At 44.9% G+C, this 17,887-nt stretch overlaps 1 protein-coding gene across 1 annotated transcript in view; it reads left to right on the forward strand.

Annotated features, from left to right (window-relative positions):
• The first annotated feature begins 2,107 nt into the window (after positions 1 to 2,107).
• The window catches only part of LOC111958102 (BDNF/NT-3 growth factors receptor), a 93,116-nt gene continuing 77,336 nt past the window's right edge, over positions 2,108 to 17,887 (forward strand). The window contains exons 1-8 of the mRNA XM_070437099.1: positions 2,108 to 2,904; positions 12,693 to 12,767; positions 12,873 to 12,944; positions 13,387 to 13,455; positions 13,777 to 13,925; positions 15,598 to 15,734; positions 17,063 to 17,195; positions 17,496 to 17,798. Of these exons, the coding sequence (XP_070293200.1) occupies positions 2,705 to 2,904; positions 12,693 to 12,767; positions 12,873 to 12,944; positions 13,387 to 13,455; positions 13,777 to 13,925; positions 15,598 to 15,734; positions 17,063 to 17,195; positions 17,496 to 17,798 (1,138 nt within the window). The 5' untranslated portion in view covers positions 2,108 to 2,704. The remainder of the gene's footprint in view (positions 2,905 to 12,692; positions 12,768 to 12,872; positions 12,945 to 13,386; positions 13,456 to 13,776; positions 13,926 to 15,597; positions 15,735 to 17,062; positions 17,196 to 17,495; positions 17,799 to 17,887) is intronic.

Genomic DNA, 17,887 nt, shown 5'->3' on the forward strand with positions numbered 1-17,887 from the left:
ATGCTATGTTGCAATCTTCATTTGGCTCCTCTTTCCTATATTAAATAGATTTAACAATAATTATTTTGATATAATGATTACTTAATTCAAAATGTACAGTGCCTTCAGAAAGCATTCACACCCCTTGACTTTTTCCAAATTTTGCTGTGTTACAGCCTGAATTTAAAATGGATTAAATTGCATATTTTTTTGGTCACTGGCCTACACATAATACCCCATAATGTCAGTGGAACTTTGTTTCTTGAAATTTTTATAAATTAATAGAAAATTAAAAGCTGAAATGTCTTGAGTCATTAAGTTCAACCCCTTTGTTAAGGAAAGCCTAAATAAGTTCAGGAGTACACATTTCCTTAGTCACATAATAAGTTGCATGGACTCACTCTGTGTGCAATAATAGTGTTTAACATGATTTTTGAATGACTACCTCATCTCTGTACCCCACACATACAATTATCTGTAATGTCCCTCAGTCGAGCAGTGAATTTCAAACACAGATTCAACCAAAAATACCAGGGATGTTTTCAATTGCCTCGTAAAGAAGGGCACCCAGATGGGTAAAAATAAATAAAATCAAACATTGAATAACTAATTAACACAGTGAAAATAAAGAATCCTGTACAGAATAAATGTATTCCAAAACATGGATCCTGTTTGCAACAAGGCACTAAAGTAATACTGCAAAAGAAATTGCAAAGCTTTTCACTTTTTGTCCTGAATACAAAGTGTTTTTTGGGTGGCAAATCCAATACAACACATTACTGAGTACCACTCTCCATATTTTCAAACATATTGGTGGCTGCATCAGGTTATGGGTATGCTTGTAATCGTTAAGGACTGGGGAGTTTTCAGGATAAAAATAAATGGAATGGAGCTAAGCACAGGCAAACTCCTAGAGGAAAACGTGGTTCAGTCTGCTTTCCACCAGACACTGGGAGATTAATTCACCTTTCAGCAGGATAATAACCGAAAACACAAGGCCAAATCTACACTGGAGTTGCTTACCAAGAAGACAGTGAATGGCTGAGTTACAATTTGACTTAAATCTAATTGAAAATCTATGGCAAATCCTGAAAATTGTTGTCTAGCAATGGTCAACAACCAATTTGACAGAGCTTGATGAATTTTGAAAAGAATAATAGAAAAATGTTGCACAATCCAGGTGTGGAAAGCTCTTAGAGACTTACCCAGAAAGATTCACAGTTGTAATTGCTGCCAAGAGTGCTTCTACAAAGTGTTGAATCAGGGGTGTGAATACGTATGTAAATGTGATATTTCTGTATTTCATTTTCAATACATTTGCAAAATTTCTAAAATCATGTTTTCACTTCGTCATTATGGGTATTGTGTGTAGATTAGAGAAATAAATATGTAATCCATTTTGAATTCAGGGTGTAACACAACAAAATGTGAACAAAGTCAAGGGGTGAATACTTTCTGAAGGCACTGTGTGTATAGTTGAAATTTGACCATACAGTCAATTACCAAAAATTACATATTTTCAACATCTGTAGGCTAAATGACCTCTTTTCAATTTCATTCAAAGCCGAAAATTAACCAGATTTAAACATCTGGAAAATATGTGTTTTCAACCTCGTTTTCAACGTTTAATTTAGAACCTTAAATTAACTTCTCTTTTAGATGTCTTTTCAATGTCCCTCCACTACAGATGACATGTTATTGATTCACTACATGCCGGCTGAAATATTTATGGTTATGAAATGGAGCATAATGATTTAATAAGGTGATGGAGGCTGGTACACCGCGGCTAAAGAGGGAATGATTGGTGACTGAGAGTAGTGCCCTTATGCCCCGCTGTGCCAGTGGGATAAGTCAAATGTCATTGAAGCAGATGCACACCTGCGCTGTCATTTTGTTTTTTAATTAACACATGATTTTCTATTCGAATACACTCTGGCTGTAAACCAAGCCCCATATTTATCATGCCCGATGTTATGCTATTTGTCCATTATAGCCTACAAGGACACCAACGCATCTCGTCTGACCGAGACACTGCTAAACACAAGACCGCTAGTGAATGACGGGGAGGAGAGCCCTTTAACGCATGGCCATCTGGAACAATCAGCGTGGAATCGGAACTAAAACAATGTCTGGAGGGCGTATTCTTGACGGCGATCTATAACATACTGTATGTTTTGTTGTTGGTTGGCCTACCCGCGCCGCCTCCTCCTCAGTGCACTGCTTGAACAACGCAACAATAAACGGTGCGCGCTTTCGGCTCCGTCGTCTCTGTTCATTATTTATTCATCCACGGCTCTGCCTCTGGCAGACCTGCACAGGACATAGGGTTTTGTGTGGAATTATAAGTGCCAGTGTCATCTGACTGAGAGGAGAGAGAGAAAGAGAGAGAGASAGAGAGAGAGAGAGAGAGAGAGAGAGAGAGRGAKAGAGAGAGAGAGAGAGAGAGAGAGAGAGAGAGAGAGAGAGAGAGAGAGAGAGAGAGAGAGAGAGAGGGAAGGAAGGAATCCTTGGCATACACACACGTCGGTGTCTCAATGTGAATTTGAGTGACTGGCTGGATTCTTGTGGAGACGAACGCAACGGATAAACCCATTTTCAGCATCTCACCCATTTGCGCGGAGAGCGGCTGGTGCCTGCTCGTCTGGGTTGAGCATTTTACAGCGTCTCTTTCTGCTGGAGCTTGGCTGATCCGAGCTGTCCTGGGTCGGGCGTGGAGGGAGCCGAGATGAGCGCCTTTCGGAGGGGTACTGGGGTGTTTCTGTTCGGGTTGTGTTGCGTACTAATGGGACTGTGGCGGCTCGGGGCCGCCTGCCCCGCGTCCTGCTCCTGCAGCGGGACCAGGATCGCCTGTGTGGACCAGGAGCGGGGTATCATGGCTTTTCCAGTGTTGCAGTCGGAGCTGGAGATGGACAACATTACCGACATGTGAGTCACTGTCCATGATCCATCACCGGACCCAACATACAGGCCTCGGCCTATGACAGATGTGTCTTCCATGAAATGAGTGCCTTTTGAGTCACTTTGATATTTCAAGTAGCAATTGTGCACCAATATTGAATTGTAAAAGCCTATCATATTAATTAAATTGGCCTTTAATATAGACCACATGAGAATTCAATACATCTGAATTGTGACATGTCCTTCCATGCACTCTCTATGACTTCTAGCAAGATTTGTATCCACATAACCCCAACATTTCTAAAACATGTCATCATCATTGTAAAGCTCTAGTTATGTTGTTGCTTTGACAGTAATTTCTGAAGGTGATTATTTATTTCATGTGATTAGTGATTCATTTACACATGTAAAATGAGGTAAGGTAAGGTAAACCATATTAAATGAACTGAACTCTCATTTTAATGTCGTGAAACTATTCCTTTCTTACATCCAAGAGTCAAACCATAGTGTAAAAGCAGTGAGCTAGTTCTACTCTTTTTTGCCCATGTTCTGGTGTTTTGTGAACATGTGCTTTTTATGACGGAATGTTAAAATGAGGTGAAATCTTACGTTTAAAAAAAAAACAAGTTACACTACTCAAAAGGCACACAATTGGTGGAATGACCAGACATAACCTTCCTAATCGGCACACAATAAAGAGGTGAAAAAAGCCTATGCGTTTTAGGCTATCAAGGAGCAGAATTGAAGGTTCAATCGAATGGCCAATTCTCAGTCAAAAGTTGGGCTATTTGAATTGGCTAATAAAACTTATTTTATAGTTTTGCAGCAGTGATGTTAGGAAAATAAGTCTGTGTGTGTGTGTGTGTGTGTGTGTGTACACGCGCTCGCGTGTTTATGTCAGTGTGAGAGAGATGGGGACACCTGAACGGTGAGAGACTGTTGTGGTGCTATCGGTACCGATCGACGCTCCACGGTGGCTCGGGGAAGAGGTGTAGTCTTACTCGCGCAAATATTTGCAAGGACAATGGGCCCGAAAGCCTACAATTATATATTCAGATTTGTTTTGCATCTATTTTGAAAAAAAAATGAATTGGCCTAGACTAAATTAATTTCCACACACGTTTCAGAGCTGAAGACAAACAGAGAATCAAAAGTACAGCATTTAGAATGCGGAGGACATGATGTGAGCATCTCTTTGTCAAGACCATAGCAGACCCTTCGATGCATAGCCTCTATTTCAAAAAGTTTTATATTTTAACTTTATTTAACTAGGCAAGTCAGTTAAGAACAAAGTTTTATTTACAATGACGGCCTACCGGGGAACAGTGTGTTATATGGCTTGTTCAGGGGCAGAAAGACAGATTTTTACCTTGTCAGCTCAACCTTTCGGTTACTGGCCCAACTGTCTAACCACTAGGCTACCCCCCGCTCTATTGTAAGGTTACAGTGTAAACATATACAAAAAACATATATACACTTTAAAAAAATGTTTTGTTGATAAAATATTGAATACATCTATTTGTATGGAATAGTCGACTGTTAAAAATTACAAGAAGTTGACGACTGGAGTTAGGGCCTATCCTATATGTTGACAATCATCAGTCTATTTGTGAAATTTGTATTTTCAAACGACCTTGACAAAAGTCTTCAACAAAAACTCCCATCACGGAAAAACACCTAAACATTCACTGCTTGAAAGGGGCCTTACAGATAATTACATGTGTGGTGGGTGGGGTACAGAGATGAGGTAGTCATTCAAAAAAACTCTAAAAGTCTAAGCTTTTAGGGGTGGTTGGGGGGTGTCTACTAACCTGACATATGGAATTGTTTTAAGATGGTCATACCATGGATCATTTAGCTATTTGATTTGGAATTTTAGGACCCCTGTAGGTGAGAAACAAAAGAAGAAACCCGCACACTGCTCTTGCTAGTATCACTGTTCTTTAATAAGCTTTACAATCGGCCGTTACCCCTATAGGTAAAAAAAATAATCAGAAGGAATAAGGTTTTGAAGTGTCTGTCCTACATCTAGGAGATATAACAAAGATCAGGAAATATATATATTTTTTGGACATACAGTGCATTCGGAAAGTATTCAGACCCCTTGACCTTTTCCACATTTTCTTACATTACAGCCTAATTCTAAAATGAATTAAATATTTTTTTCCCCTCATCAATCTAATGACAAAGCATAAACAGTTTTTTAGAAATTTTGCAAATGTTTTAAACATTTAGAACTGAAATATCACATTTACATAAGTATTCAGACCCTTTATTTAGTACTTAGCGATTACAGCCTCGAGGCTTCTTGGGTATGACGCTACAAGCTTGGCACACATGTATTTGGCAAGTTTCTCCCATTCTTCTCTGCAGATCCTCTCAAGCTCAGTCAGGTTGGATGGGGAAAGTTGCTGCACAGATATTTTCAGGTCTCCAGAGATGTTAGATCGGGTTCAAATCCGAGTGGCTGATTATTTATTTAATCAGTTTTAGAATGAGGCTGTAACGTAAAAAAAACATGCTATCGTACACATCAATCCAGAGCATCCCACACATGCTCAATGGGTGACGTGTCTGGTTAGTATGCAAGCCAAGAACTGGGACATTTTCAGATTCCAGGAATTGTGTACAGATCCATGTGACACGCGGCCAGTGCATTATCATGCTGAAACATGAGGTGATGGCGGCGGATGAATGGCACAACAATGGGACTCAGGATTTCATCACGGCATCTCTGTCCATTCAAATTGCCATTGATAAAATGTAATTTTGTTGGTTGTCTGTAGCTTATGCCTGCCCATACCATAACCCCATTGCCACCATGTGGCACTCTGTTCACAACTTTGACATCAGCAAACCCCAGTTAAAACCGGGATTCATCCATGAAGAGCACACTTCTCCAGCGTGTCACTGGCCATTGAAGGTGAGCATTTGAAGTCGGTTACGACCCCGAACTGCAGTCAGGTCAAGACCCTGGTGAGGATGACGAGCATGCAGATGAGCTTCCCTGAGACAGTTTCTGACAGTTTATGTAGAAATTCTTTGGTTGTGCAAAACCACAGTTGTCCGGGTGGCTAGTCTCAGAGGATCCCGCAGGTGAATAAGCCGGGTGTCCTGGGCTAGCATGGTTACACATGGTCTGCGGTTGTGAGGCCGGTTGGACGTACTGCCCAAAAGACATTGGAGGCGGCTTATGGTAGAGAAATGAACATTACATTTTCTGTCAACAGCTCTGGTGGACATTCCTGCAGTCAGCATGGCAATTTCACACTCCCTCACAACTTGAGACATGTGTTGCATTGTGTTGTGTGAAAAATCTGCACATTTTAGCATGGTCTTTTGATGTCCCCAGCACAAGTTTCACCTGTTCAATCATCATGCTGTTTAATCAGCTTCTTGATATGCCACACCTGTTAAGTGGATGGATTGTCTTGACAAGGAGAAATGCCACTAACAAGGATGTAAACAAATTTGTGCAAAAAATCTGAGAGAAATAAGCTTTTTGTGCATATGGAACATTTCTGGGATCTTTTATTTTTATTAACCTTTACATGTTACGTTTATATTTACATTTAATGTATATACAGTACCAGTCAATAGTTTGGACACACCTACTCATTCCATGATTTTTCTTAATTTTTACTATATTCTACTGTACATTGTAGAATAATAGCCAATACATCAAAACTAGGAATTAACACATATGGAATAATGTATTTAAAAAAGTGTTATACAAGTCAAAATATATTTCATATTTGAGATTCTTCAAAGTAGCCACCCTTTGCCTTGATGACAGCTTTGCACACTCTTGGCATTCTCTCAAACAGCTTCATGATGTAGTCATCTGGAATGCATTTCAATTAATAGGTGTGCCTTGTTAAACGTTCATCTGTGGAATTTCTTTCCTTCTTAATGCGTTTGAGCCAATCAGTTGTGTTGTGACAAGGTAGGGGTGCTAAACAGAAGATAGCCCTATTTGGTAAAAGACCAAGTCCATATTATGGCAAGAACTGCTCAAATAAGCAAAGAGAAACAACAGTCCACCATTACTTTAAGTCATGAAGGTCAGTCAATGCGGATAATGTGTGCAGTCGCAACAACTATCAAGCGCTATGATGAAACTGGCTCTCATGAGGACTGCCACGGGAAAGGAAGACCCAGAGTTACCTCTGCTGCAGAGGATAAGTTCATTAGAGTTAACTGCACCTCAGATTGCAGCCCAAATAAATGCTTCACAAAGTTCAAGTAACAGACACATCTCAACATCAACTATTCAGAGGAGACTGCATGAATCAGGCCTTCGTGGGCAAATTGCTCCAAAGAAACCACTAATAAAGGACACTAATAAGAAGAAGAGACTTGCTTGGGCCAAGAAACACAAGCAATGAACATTAGACCGGTGGAAATCTGTCCTTTGGTCTGATGAGTCCAAATTTGAGATTTTTGGTTTCCAACTGCTGTGTCTTTGTGAGACGCATAGTAGGTGAATGGATGATTTCTGCATGTGTGGTTCCCACCGTGAAGCATTGAGGAGCAGGTGTGATGGTGTGGGTGTGCTTTTCTGGTGACACTGTCGGTGACTTATTTAGAATTCAAGGGACACTTAACCAGCATGGCTACCCCAGCATTCTGCAGCGATCCGCCATCCCATCTGGTTTGTGCTTAGTGGGACTATCATTTGTTTGACCAAGAAGCAGAGTGATGGAGCGCTGCATCAGATGACCTGGCCCCACAATCACCCGACCTCAACCCAATTGAGATGGTTTGGGATGAGTTGGATGACAGAGTGAAGGAAAAGCAGCCAAAAAGTGCTCAGCATATGTGGGACCTCCTTCAAGACTGTTAGAAAAGCATTCCAGGTGAAGCTGGTTGAGATAATCTCAAGAGTGTGCAAAGCTGTCACCAAGGCAAAGGGTGGCTACTTTGAAGAATCTAAAATCTAAAATCTGTTTTGATTTGTTTAACACTTTTTTGTTACTACATGATCCCATATGTGTTATTTCATCAATCAATCAATCAATCAATCAATCAAATGTATTTATAAAGCCATTTTTTCATCAGCAGAATTCCAGCCTAAAACCCCAAACAGCAAGCAATGCAGATGTAGAATCACAGCGGATAGGAAAAACTCCTTAGAAAGGCAGGAACCTAGGAAGAAACCTAGGGAGGAACCACACTCTGACGAGTGGCCAGTCCTCTTCTGGCTGTGCCGGGTGGAGATTATAAGAGTACATGGCCATTTAAAGCCAGATTGTTCTTCAAGATTTTCAAACGTTCATAGATGACCAGCATGGTCAAATAATAATCACAGTGGTTGTAGAGCGTGCAACAGGTCATTACCTCAAGAGTAAATATCAGTTGGTTTTTCATAGACGAGCATTCAGAGGTCGAGACAGCAGGTGCGGTAGAGAGAGGGAGAGAGAGTCGAAAACAGCAGGTCCGGGACAAGGTAATGTAGCACGGCAGAACAGGAGCAGCAGCACGACCAGGTGGACTGGGGACAGCCAGGAGTCATCAGGCCAGGTAGTCCTGAGGGATGATCCTAGGGCTCATGTCCTCCGGGAGGGAGAGAGGGAGAGAGAGAGAATTAGAGGGAGCCTACTTAAATTCACACAGGACACCAGATAAGACAGGAGAATTACACCAGATATAACAGACTGACCCTAGCCCCCGGCACATAGACTATTGCAGCATAGATACTGGAGACTGGAGACTGAGACGGGTGGGTCGGGGAACACTGTGGTCCCGACCGACAATACCCCCGGACAGGGCCAACCAGGCAGGATATAACCCCATCCACTCTGCCAAAGCACCAACTTACTACCCTGAGACAACTTACTACCCACAAAGATCTCCTCCACCGCACGTGCCCGAGGGGGGCGCAAAACCGGACAGCAAGATCACGTCTGTGACTCAACCCACTCAAGTGACGCACCCCTACTAGGGACGGCATGGACGAGCACTAGTAAGCCAGTGACTCAGCCCCCGTAATAGGGTCAGAGGCAGAGAATCCCAGTGGAGAGAGGGGAGCCGGCCAGTCAGAGACAGCAAGGGCAGTTCGTCGCTCCAGTGCCTTGCAGTTCACCTTCCCACCCCTGGGCCAGACTACACTCAATCATAGGACCTACTGAAGAGATGAGTCTTCAGTAATGACTTCAAGGTCGAGACCAAGTCTGCGTCTCTCACAGGGATAGGCAGACCATTCCATAAAAACGGAGCTCTATAAGAGAAAGCCCTGCCTCCAACTGTTTGCTTAGAAATTCTAGGGACAATAAGGAGGCCTGTGTCTTGTGACCGTAGCGTACATGTAGGTATGTACGGCAGGACCAAATCGGAGAGATAGGTAGGAGCATGCCCATTTAATGCTTTGTAGGTTAGCAGTAAAACCTAGAAATCAGCCCTACCCTTAACAGGAAGACAATGTAGAGAGGCTAGCATTGGAGTAATATAATCAACTTTATTGGTTCCAGTCAGGATTCTAGCAGCCGTGTTTAGCACTAACTGAAGTTTATTTAGTACTTTATCCAGGTAGAGAGTAGAGCATTGCAGTAGTCTAAAGGTGCGTACTCCGGCCGCAAAACCTGACTCTAAAGGGGAGAGTCCGGGTGGACCTCCTTTACGGCGGCGGCTCTGGTGCGGTACGTAGACCCCCCTCCGCCTCTGGCTCCCCCCACTTTGGTGGCGCCTCTGGTGCGGGGACCCTCGCCGCCGGCCCCGGACTGGGGACCCTTGTAGCGGGCCCCGGACTGGGCACCCTCGTTGCGGGCCCCGGACTGGGCACCCTCGTTGCGGGCCCCGGACTGGGCACCCTCGCTGGAGACTCCGGACTGGAGACCGTCGTTGCTGGAGGCTCCTGACTAGAGACCGTCGCTGGAGGCTCCGGACTGGAGAACGTCGCTGGAGGCTCCGGCCTGGAGAACGTCGCTGGAGGCTCCGGACTGGAGGACGTCGCTGGAGGCTCCGGGCTGGAGGACGTCGCTGGAGGCTCCGGACTGGAGACCGTCGCTGGAGGCTCCGGACTGGAGACCGTCGCTGGAGGCTCCGGACTGGAGGCCTTCGTTGGAGGCTTCGTGCCATGTCTCACCACTGGAGGCTTCTTGCCATGTATCATAACTGGAGGCTTCTTGCCATGGATCATCACTGGAGGCTTCGTGCCATGGATCATCACTGGAGGCTTCGTGCCATGGATCATCACTGGAGGATTTTTGCCCTGGATCATCACTGGAGGGAGGAGACGTATGGGCAGTCTGGTACGTTGAGCTGCCACAGGGCTCACCAGGCTGGGGAGACATACGGAAGAGTTAGTTCTAGGCACAGGCACAGGACTCACCAGGCTGGAGAGACATACAAGAGGCCCTGTACTAGGCAGAGGCACCGGATACACTGGGCCGTGGAGGCGCACTGGGGGTCTCGAGCTAGGAGCCTGCACAACCCGTCCTGGCTGGATGGTGACTATGGCCCGGCACGTGCGGGCGCAGGCACAGGACGCACTGGGCTGTGCAGACGCACTGGAGACACAGTGCGCAGAGCCGGCGCAGGATATCCTGGGCCGTAGAGACGTCCTGGAGGTCTGGAGAGCAGGGCTGGCACACTCCGTCCTGGCTGGATGCTCACCCTAGCCCGGCAGATGCGGGGAGCTGGGATGTAGCGCACCGGGCTAAGAACGCGTGCTGGAGACACCGTGCGCTCCACCGCATAACACGGTGCCTGACCAGTACGACGCCCACCATGGTAAGCACGGGGAGTTGGCTCAGGTCTCCAATCTGACTCTGCCACACTCCCCGTGTTCCTCCCCCAAAACATTTGGGGCTGCCTCTCGGGCTTCCTTGCCAGCCGTGTTCGTCTCGCCGACTCCATCCTCCGGTATCCCTCTTCGCACTGCTCCATAGAATCCCAGGCAGGTTCTGGCACTCTCCCTGGGTCGACCGACCTCCTCTCTACCTCCTCCCAGGTTGTCTCATACCCCTGGCCACGCTGCTCCTCCTTACCACGCTGCTCCTCCTTACCACGCTGCTTGGTCCTTTGGTGATGGGAAGTTCTGTCACGGCTGTTGAAAGAAGAGGACCAAGGTGCAGCGTGGTGAGCGTACATTTTCTTTTATTAAATCAAAATGACGCCGAACAAAAACAATAAACACTACAAAAACAAACCGTGACGCTCAAAGGCAAAGTGCCCTAAACAAAGTCAACTTCCCACACCCACAGGTGGAAAAAAGAGCTACCTAAGTATGGTTCTCAATCAGAGACAACGATAGACAGCTGCCTCTGATTGACAACCACACCCGGCCAAACACAAAGAAAACGAAAACATAGAAATAAAGAAACTAGAATGCCCACCCAGGGCATGACAAATCTAGAAGTGACAAGCATGGATTAGCTTTTCTGCATAATTTTTGGGCAAAAAGTTTCAGATTTTTGCAATGTTACGAAGATGTAAAAAAGCCGTCCTTGAAATATTATTGAAATGTTTGTCAAAAGAGAAATCAGGGTCCAGAGTAACGCCAAGGTCCTTCGCAATTTTATTTGAGACAACTGTGCAACCATCAAGATTACTTGTCAGATCCAACAGCAGATCTCTTTGTTTCTTGGGACCTAGAACTAGCATCTCTGTTTTGTCCGAGTTTAAAAGTAAAACATTTGCCAAAATCCACTTCCTTATGTCTGAAACACAGGCTTCCAGAGTAGGCAATTTTGGGGCTTCACCATGTTTCATCGAAATGTACAGCTGTTTGTCGTCCGCATAGCTGTGAAAGTTGACATTGTGTTTCTGAATGACATCACCAAGAGGTAGAATATATAGTGAAATCAATAGTGGTCCAAAAACGGGACCTTGAGGAACGCCGAAACTTACAATTGATTTGTCAGAGGACAAACCATCCACAGTGACTTACTGATATCTTTCCGACGGATAAGATCTAAACCAGGCAAGAACTAGTCCGTGTAAACCAATTAGGGTTTCTAATCTCTCCAAAAGAACGTGGTGATCGATGGTGTCAAAAGCAGCACTAAGGTCTAGGAGCATGAGGACAGATGCAGAGCCTTGGTTTGACACCATTAAAAGGTTATTTACCACCTTCACGAGTGCAGTCTCAGAAATAGGATGGAGTCTAAACCCAGACTGAAGCATTTTGTATACATTATTTGTCTTCAGGAAGAGACAGTGAGTTCATAGTGTTGATGTCTTCACTATTATTCTACAATGTAGAAAATAGTAAAAATAAAGAAAAACCCTTGAATGAGTAGGTGTGTCCAAACGTTTGACTGCTACTGTATATTTTATTTCACCCCGTTTCTGGGCTCACAAACCTACTTCCATACTTCCATAACATTTTGAAACTGGTACCGGGTTACCTTCAGAGAGACCTGTGACACTTGTGGCGGTCATAGAACAATACGAGTCTCCCCTTTCCATAGTCGGGTCATATTATTTTGTTGCCCAAACTGTTCGGATGCTGCAGACAGATGTTGGCACATTGACAGTACTGACTTCAGACGAGTCCTGTGGGGCTTGTGGGGGTCGTATTAGTTTGTAGGCCAAACCGTTTCGGACGCTACAGTGTAGCTCTGCCACTTTCCACAGTAGATGTGGAAGGCTGACATAGGCTGATGCAGTGGATTGAGATGCAACCCATACGAACCCCCCCCCCCCCCCCCCCCCCTGATATCTCTAGTTTTTTAAATGATGTTAATTACGTTGGCGCACGGGCGCGTCAATCGACTCTTAAGGATGAATATCTGTTGAAATGTGTACCGGTTGTTCAGTGGGCCTGCTACTTCTGTTAACTAACCTATTTTTCCCAATTTCATTTTTGACAGATATATTGCAAACCAAAGTAGCTTCTCTTCCATCAATGACAAAGACCTGCATTATTACCGGAACCTCACGAATCTGTGAGTCTTTTATGTTATGTGATATCTTATACTTGTGGTCATGGTGGGGCCCAGATTGTCAACTAGTGCAGTATGATCATGTTTTTGTGTGTATTTGCTTTGCAGAACTGTGACTAACAGCCGGCTTACCTATGTGTCTCGACTGGCCTTCCAGAACAACCTCAAGCTTCAGTATCTGTGAGTGGCTTCCATAGGCCTAAGGCAACATTTATCTCAATGTGAAGGCCAAATTAGAGTTCTTACAAAAATAATTGTTTACTGTAAGACAGACAACCCATTGGGCAAAAACTGGTTGAATCAACATCGTTTCCATGTCATTTCAATTAAAAAATTACATGTGATAACATTGAATCAACGTGGAAAACTGATTGGGTTTGAAAAAAGTCATGAAAGTAAGGGAGTTTCATGTTTTTTTCACCCAACTTTGAACCTAAATCCAATGACATGGTGACATGTTTGGTTGATTTCACGTTGAATTCACGTTGAACCAAATGCAAATCAAAACTAGATGTTGAACTGACATCTGTGCCCCGAGGCAGTTGTTGGAATGGTTGTACAGGTTAGCATTTCTTTTGGATATTTTTTTTGCATTGTCAATAATGTTAATTCTGATTGACAGGAATTTGAAAGACAACAACCTGTCATCTCTGTCTTGGAGGATATTTCGACATTTAAACATATCAAATCTGTGAGTTGCTTTTCAAATCAACTGTATTCTGTCTTATACTCGTCTGTCTCTCTGTCTCTGTCTCTGTCTTTCTCTCTCTTTCTCTCTCTCTCTCCCTACCTCTCTCTCCCTTTTTAACTTTCCCCCTCTTTCAGCAGTGTTTTATGTACCCCCGATTGACAATGTGTCATCATGGATCCCAAAAAACATTAGAGTGTGTGTGCGCGTATGTGCTCATCTGTTTGTGCTTATACATGCGTTTATGTGTGCATGTGTGTGCGTGTTTGTGTCAGTGTCCGTGTGTGTGAATCGACACTCAACGCTGTGTTTCTGTCTGTGTAGGATTCTTTCTGGGAACCCGCTGCACTGTTCCTGTGAGAACATATGGATGAAGCTATGGCTGGGAGAGGAGGTCGATGCTCAGGACCTCCAATGTACAGCGGAGGGTGGTGGGAGGAAACCCCTGACCAGGCTCAAACTCCCTCACTGCAGTAATGGCCCCACTTGATTTATTTTTATTGAAAATGTATCCTTCCCATCCTGATAATGCCCCCCCCCCCCCCTCTCATCCCCCTCCCGTCCCCCTCTTATGTCAGAGCGGGCTTACTGTCAGAGACAGAGAGATAATGGTCATAATGGAGAGTGAGCAACGCTGGACTTGGGAGATCCAGTTTCAGCAGAGAGAACTTATGTCACGGACAGTCATTCTTTAAAGTGGCTCGTTTTTTCAACAACATGCCCTCGTTATTCATACCCAGAGAGTCAACTCCCTTCCAACTCAATAGTTTTCGGGCATTGTTTATTTTACAGGCTTTCCGTAGAGCTCATATTAAAATTCTAAGACGTAACTCGTCTTGAGGTAAGAAAACAGTTAAGGTTGGGGGAAAATGTCAGAAAACTATCCCTTTACTGGCTTTGCGGAATAAAGGAAACTGTCCTTAGATTCACATGCTGTGTCCTAATGTGAAATTTGCACATTATGAGTACCCACAAACCAAAGCTGGTCTAGGATCAGTTTCCCCCTTCCACTCAGTAACACTCACCAGTGTGTATTAACACAGAGGAACCTGGGCCTGTACTAGTGTGCTCTGGGGTACAGAGGAGGCTATATAGTGACATTGATAACACTTATTGATCCGGCTGTCCAGCCTCCACTCCATTAGGATGCTATTTTCACCTTCGCCACGGTTACGTGCGGGCCCCTGGAAAGACGGCAGGGGGACCCCGTGTATGAAGACGACGCACGGGAGAGGCCCCACATGTGTACGATGCCCCATGGCTGCCAGCCAGCCAGAAACACTGAGTACCCTGCAGCCCCCCTTTCTCTCAGTCATTCTCTCTGTCGTTCCCTCTCACTCTCTCTGACCATCTCTCTTCCAGGGAATCTCTCTGTCGTTTTCAGTGAATCTCTCTGTTCATCTCTCCCTCTCTCTCTCTCTCTCTCTATCATCCTGCACTTTATGAGCTCCACTGTTCAGTGCTGTAGTTTTCATGTGTTGGATGCAGAGGTTATCTGAGGCCAAGATATAGTCTTCACTGCTGCCTGTCAGTATTTATATTGGAGATGTTGATGCTGAAAGCTTTACTGGTGTCTAAAACTGGTTTCAACCAGTATACAACCATTGCAACCAGTTTAGCCCACGGGGTGTGTTGTTAAAGATGGACACATTGTAAAGGTATACTGTGCCAGCTGGCAGTGCTTGTAAGAGAGTTGTAAGAGAGATGGTAAGGGCTGATATTGCGCTCTGAGTGCTGAAATTAATAGTTTTCTGGGTTTTAGAATGATTGAGAGGGTTGCCATGCTGTTAAGAGTCTTGGCGACGTCCCTGAGTGGAGATAAGAGATCTGTCCATTTCATCAGCCAGGACTTTCGACAGACATTGGCCCTTCTTCGCCAGACGCTCCCATGCCATTGACCACGGCTAAGAGGCAGCCAAGCTTCTGATTGGACACATAGTCAGGTCACAGTCAGGTCACAGTCCCCTCCCCACCAACGTCTGTTGTGTTGTTGTCTCCCTTTAGAGAGGCTCCAGACAGTGTCCAATCGATTTTATTGGAGTTGCGAGACACATGGAGTTGTAATCTGTGTGTAACCACTGCCGTGTGTGTGCAGTGATTTTTAACTAAGATGGCATTGAATCTCTCCTTCGTTGTCGTTGGCAGTGGTTCCCATGGCGACTCTGAGCCCGTCCAAGGTGATGGTGCAGGAGGGTGCTGATGTGGTGCTGACATGCAACACCTCCGGAGAGCCCTCTCCTGAGCTCATCTGGAAAATGACCCCACTCATCTCCTACTATGAGGTCAGTCACCACGCCGCCCCCCCCACCAGAAAGCCCATGGCCCCGGCTCAAATTGGTCTCGGGTCAAAATTTGTGCGCTATATAGGGAATAGGGTACCATTTTAGACACGGCCATGAGTAGGGCCAGGAGTTTTACTGACCACACAGATTTGTTCATGGTCAAGTAAAACTCCTGGCCCTACCCATCAGCAGGTGCAAAAATAAGTGTTTCGTGGTCAAGTAAAACTTCTGGCCCCACCCATCAGCAGGTGCAAAAATAAGTGTTTCGTGGGCAAGTAAAACTCCTGGCCCCACCCATCAGCAGGTGCAAAAATAAGTGTTTCGTGGTCAAGTAAAACTCCTGGCCCCACCCATCAGCAGGTGCAAANACTCCTGGCCCCACCCATCAGCAGGTGCAAAAATAAGTGTTTCGTGGTCAAGTAAAACTCCTGGCCCCACCCATCAGCAGGTGCAAAAATAAGTGGCATTTATTTCAAGCTGGAATCTTTAATGGTAAACTGCCACGTCTGTTTACGACATTACAACAAAAAATAAGTTACTGCAAACAATGAACACTGTTGTTTACCCTCTGACATCATTGCAAACGCGTTAGAACAACAGAAATGTACTGCCATTTTTTTTTACCACGTTGTGCAACGCTCCTCACCTCCGCTTCATCAACAAAAGAGAAACAACAACGGCAGTGGTGCTGCTTGCCCTACTGCAGATTCCATCTTTAACAGTAAAGTTGATGAGAAGACTGGATCCAAAATATACAAATGCAGAAAAATGCAGAAAATGTTTTCACAAAAATAATTAACTTGAAAAACACACTTACTTGGCCAATAGCAAAATTACCTCAAGTTGAGGAGGACTAAGGCAAAACGTCTCAAACTCAGGGCAAAACGGCTATAAACTCACACGTGAGTATATGGCAGAGCTATAGCAACAGCGTGTTACCTAGACAAGCAGCTGAATGAGGTGAACAGGGATCCTAAAAGGACCAACCTCATCTGGCATATTGCAGATCTTTTAACACCAAGGATTATATCACCAATTATTCACTAGTATTGGTCTATAATGGTACTTGCTAATCTAGTTGTGTAACACCATTTGTTTAGCATAGGTTATCATACAGAAGAGACAGCACGATGTCAAAGAATCAACAACTACTAGGGAAGGATATCTGTTTAGAAATGGTAAAGCATGATCTTATAATATCACTAACAACCAGCAACAGGTATTGTGTTTGCAAAAGATTTTCAAAATAACTGTTGATGTGTTAAAGCATTGGTCATGTGGATGAGATGGGTACCTGACTCACTGTGTCTCTGTGTGTTCTTCTGCAGATTGAGACCTCAGGCCAAGTGTCTGAGCTCCATCTCTATAACCTCTCCTCCCTGGACAACAACTGTAAGATCACCTGCAGTGCTGGGAACATTGTGGGCGAGAATGAGTCCACAGTCCTCCTCAACATCCTCTGTGAGTTCCAAACATGACTCACATCTCTAGACAAAAGGGGGAAAGAATGAGAATAACACCTGCCTTAACTCGTTCCCCCTTCTTTTCTCCCCTCTATGGCTTCTCCTTCTATCTGTCTCACTCATTCACTCACCTGCTCACTCACTCCCTCACCCGCTAACTCACTGGCCCGTTCACTCCCTCCCTCTCTCCCTCCCTCTCTCTCTGTCTCTCTCTCTCTTCTCTCTCTTCTCTCTCTCATCTCGTCTCTCTTCTCTCTCTCTCTCTCTCTCGCTCTCTCTCTCTCTCTCTCTCTCTCAGTTCCCCCTAACATCAGTAAGCTGAGTGATGCCTACCAGGACCACCACTGGTGCATCCCATTCAGTATTTCTGGGAACCCAAAGCCCGAGCTCCGCTGGCTGTTAAACGGGGAGCCGGTCATTGAGGGACCCTACATCATGACCATGATCCATGACTTCTCTGAGAGGGAGTACCACGGCTGCCTGCAGCTGGATAGCCCCACACACATCAACAACGGACCGTACACCCTGCTGGCCAGCAACAAGTACGGACAGGACCGCAAGACAGTCGATGCCCACTTCATGCGCAACCCCTTTGAGGGAGGTATGTGTTGTGTAGTGTAACCACTCTCTGAATCTCAATTAAACCCCTATCCCACTTGTTTTATTCTGAGAGGATTGGATAGTCTGCAA

Source organism: Salvelinus sp. IW2-2015, linkage group LG33 (genome assembly GCF_002910315.2).
Source record: "Salvelinus sp. IW2-2015 linkage group LG33, ASM291031v2, whole genome shotgun sequence".
Lineage (NCBI taxonomy): Eukaryota > Metazoa > Chordata > Actinopteri > Salmoniformes > Salmonidae > Salvelinus > Salvelinus sp. IW2-2015.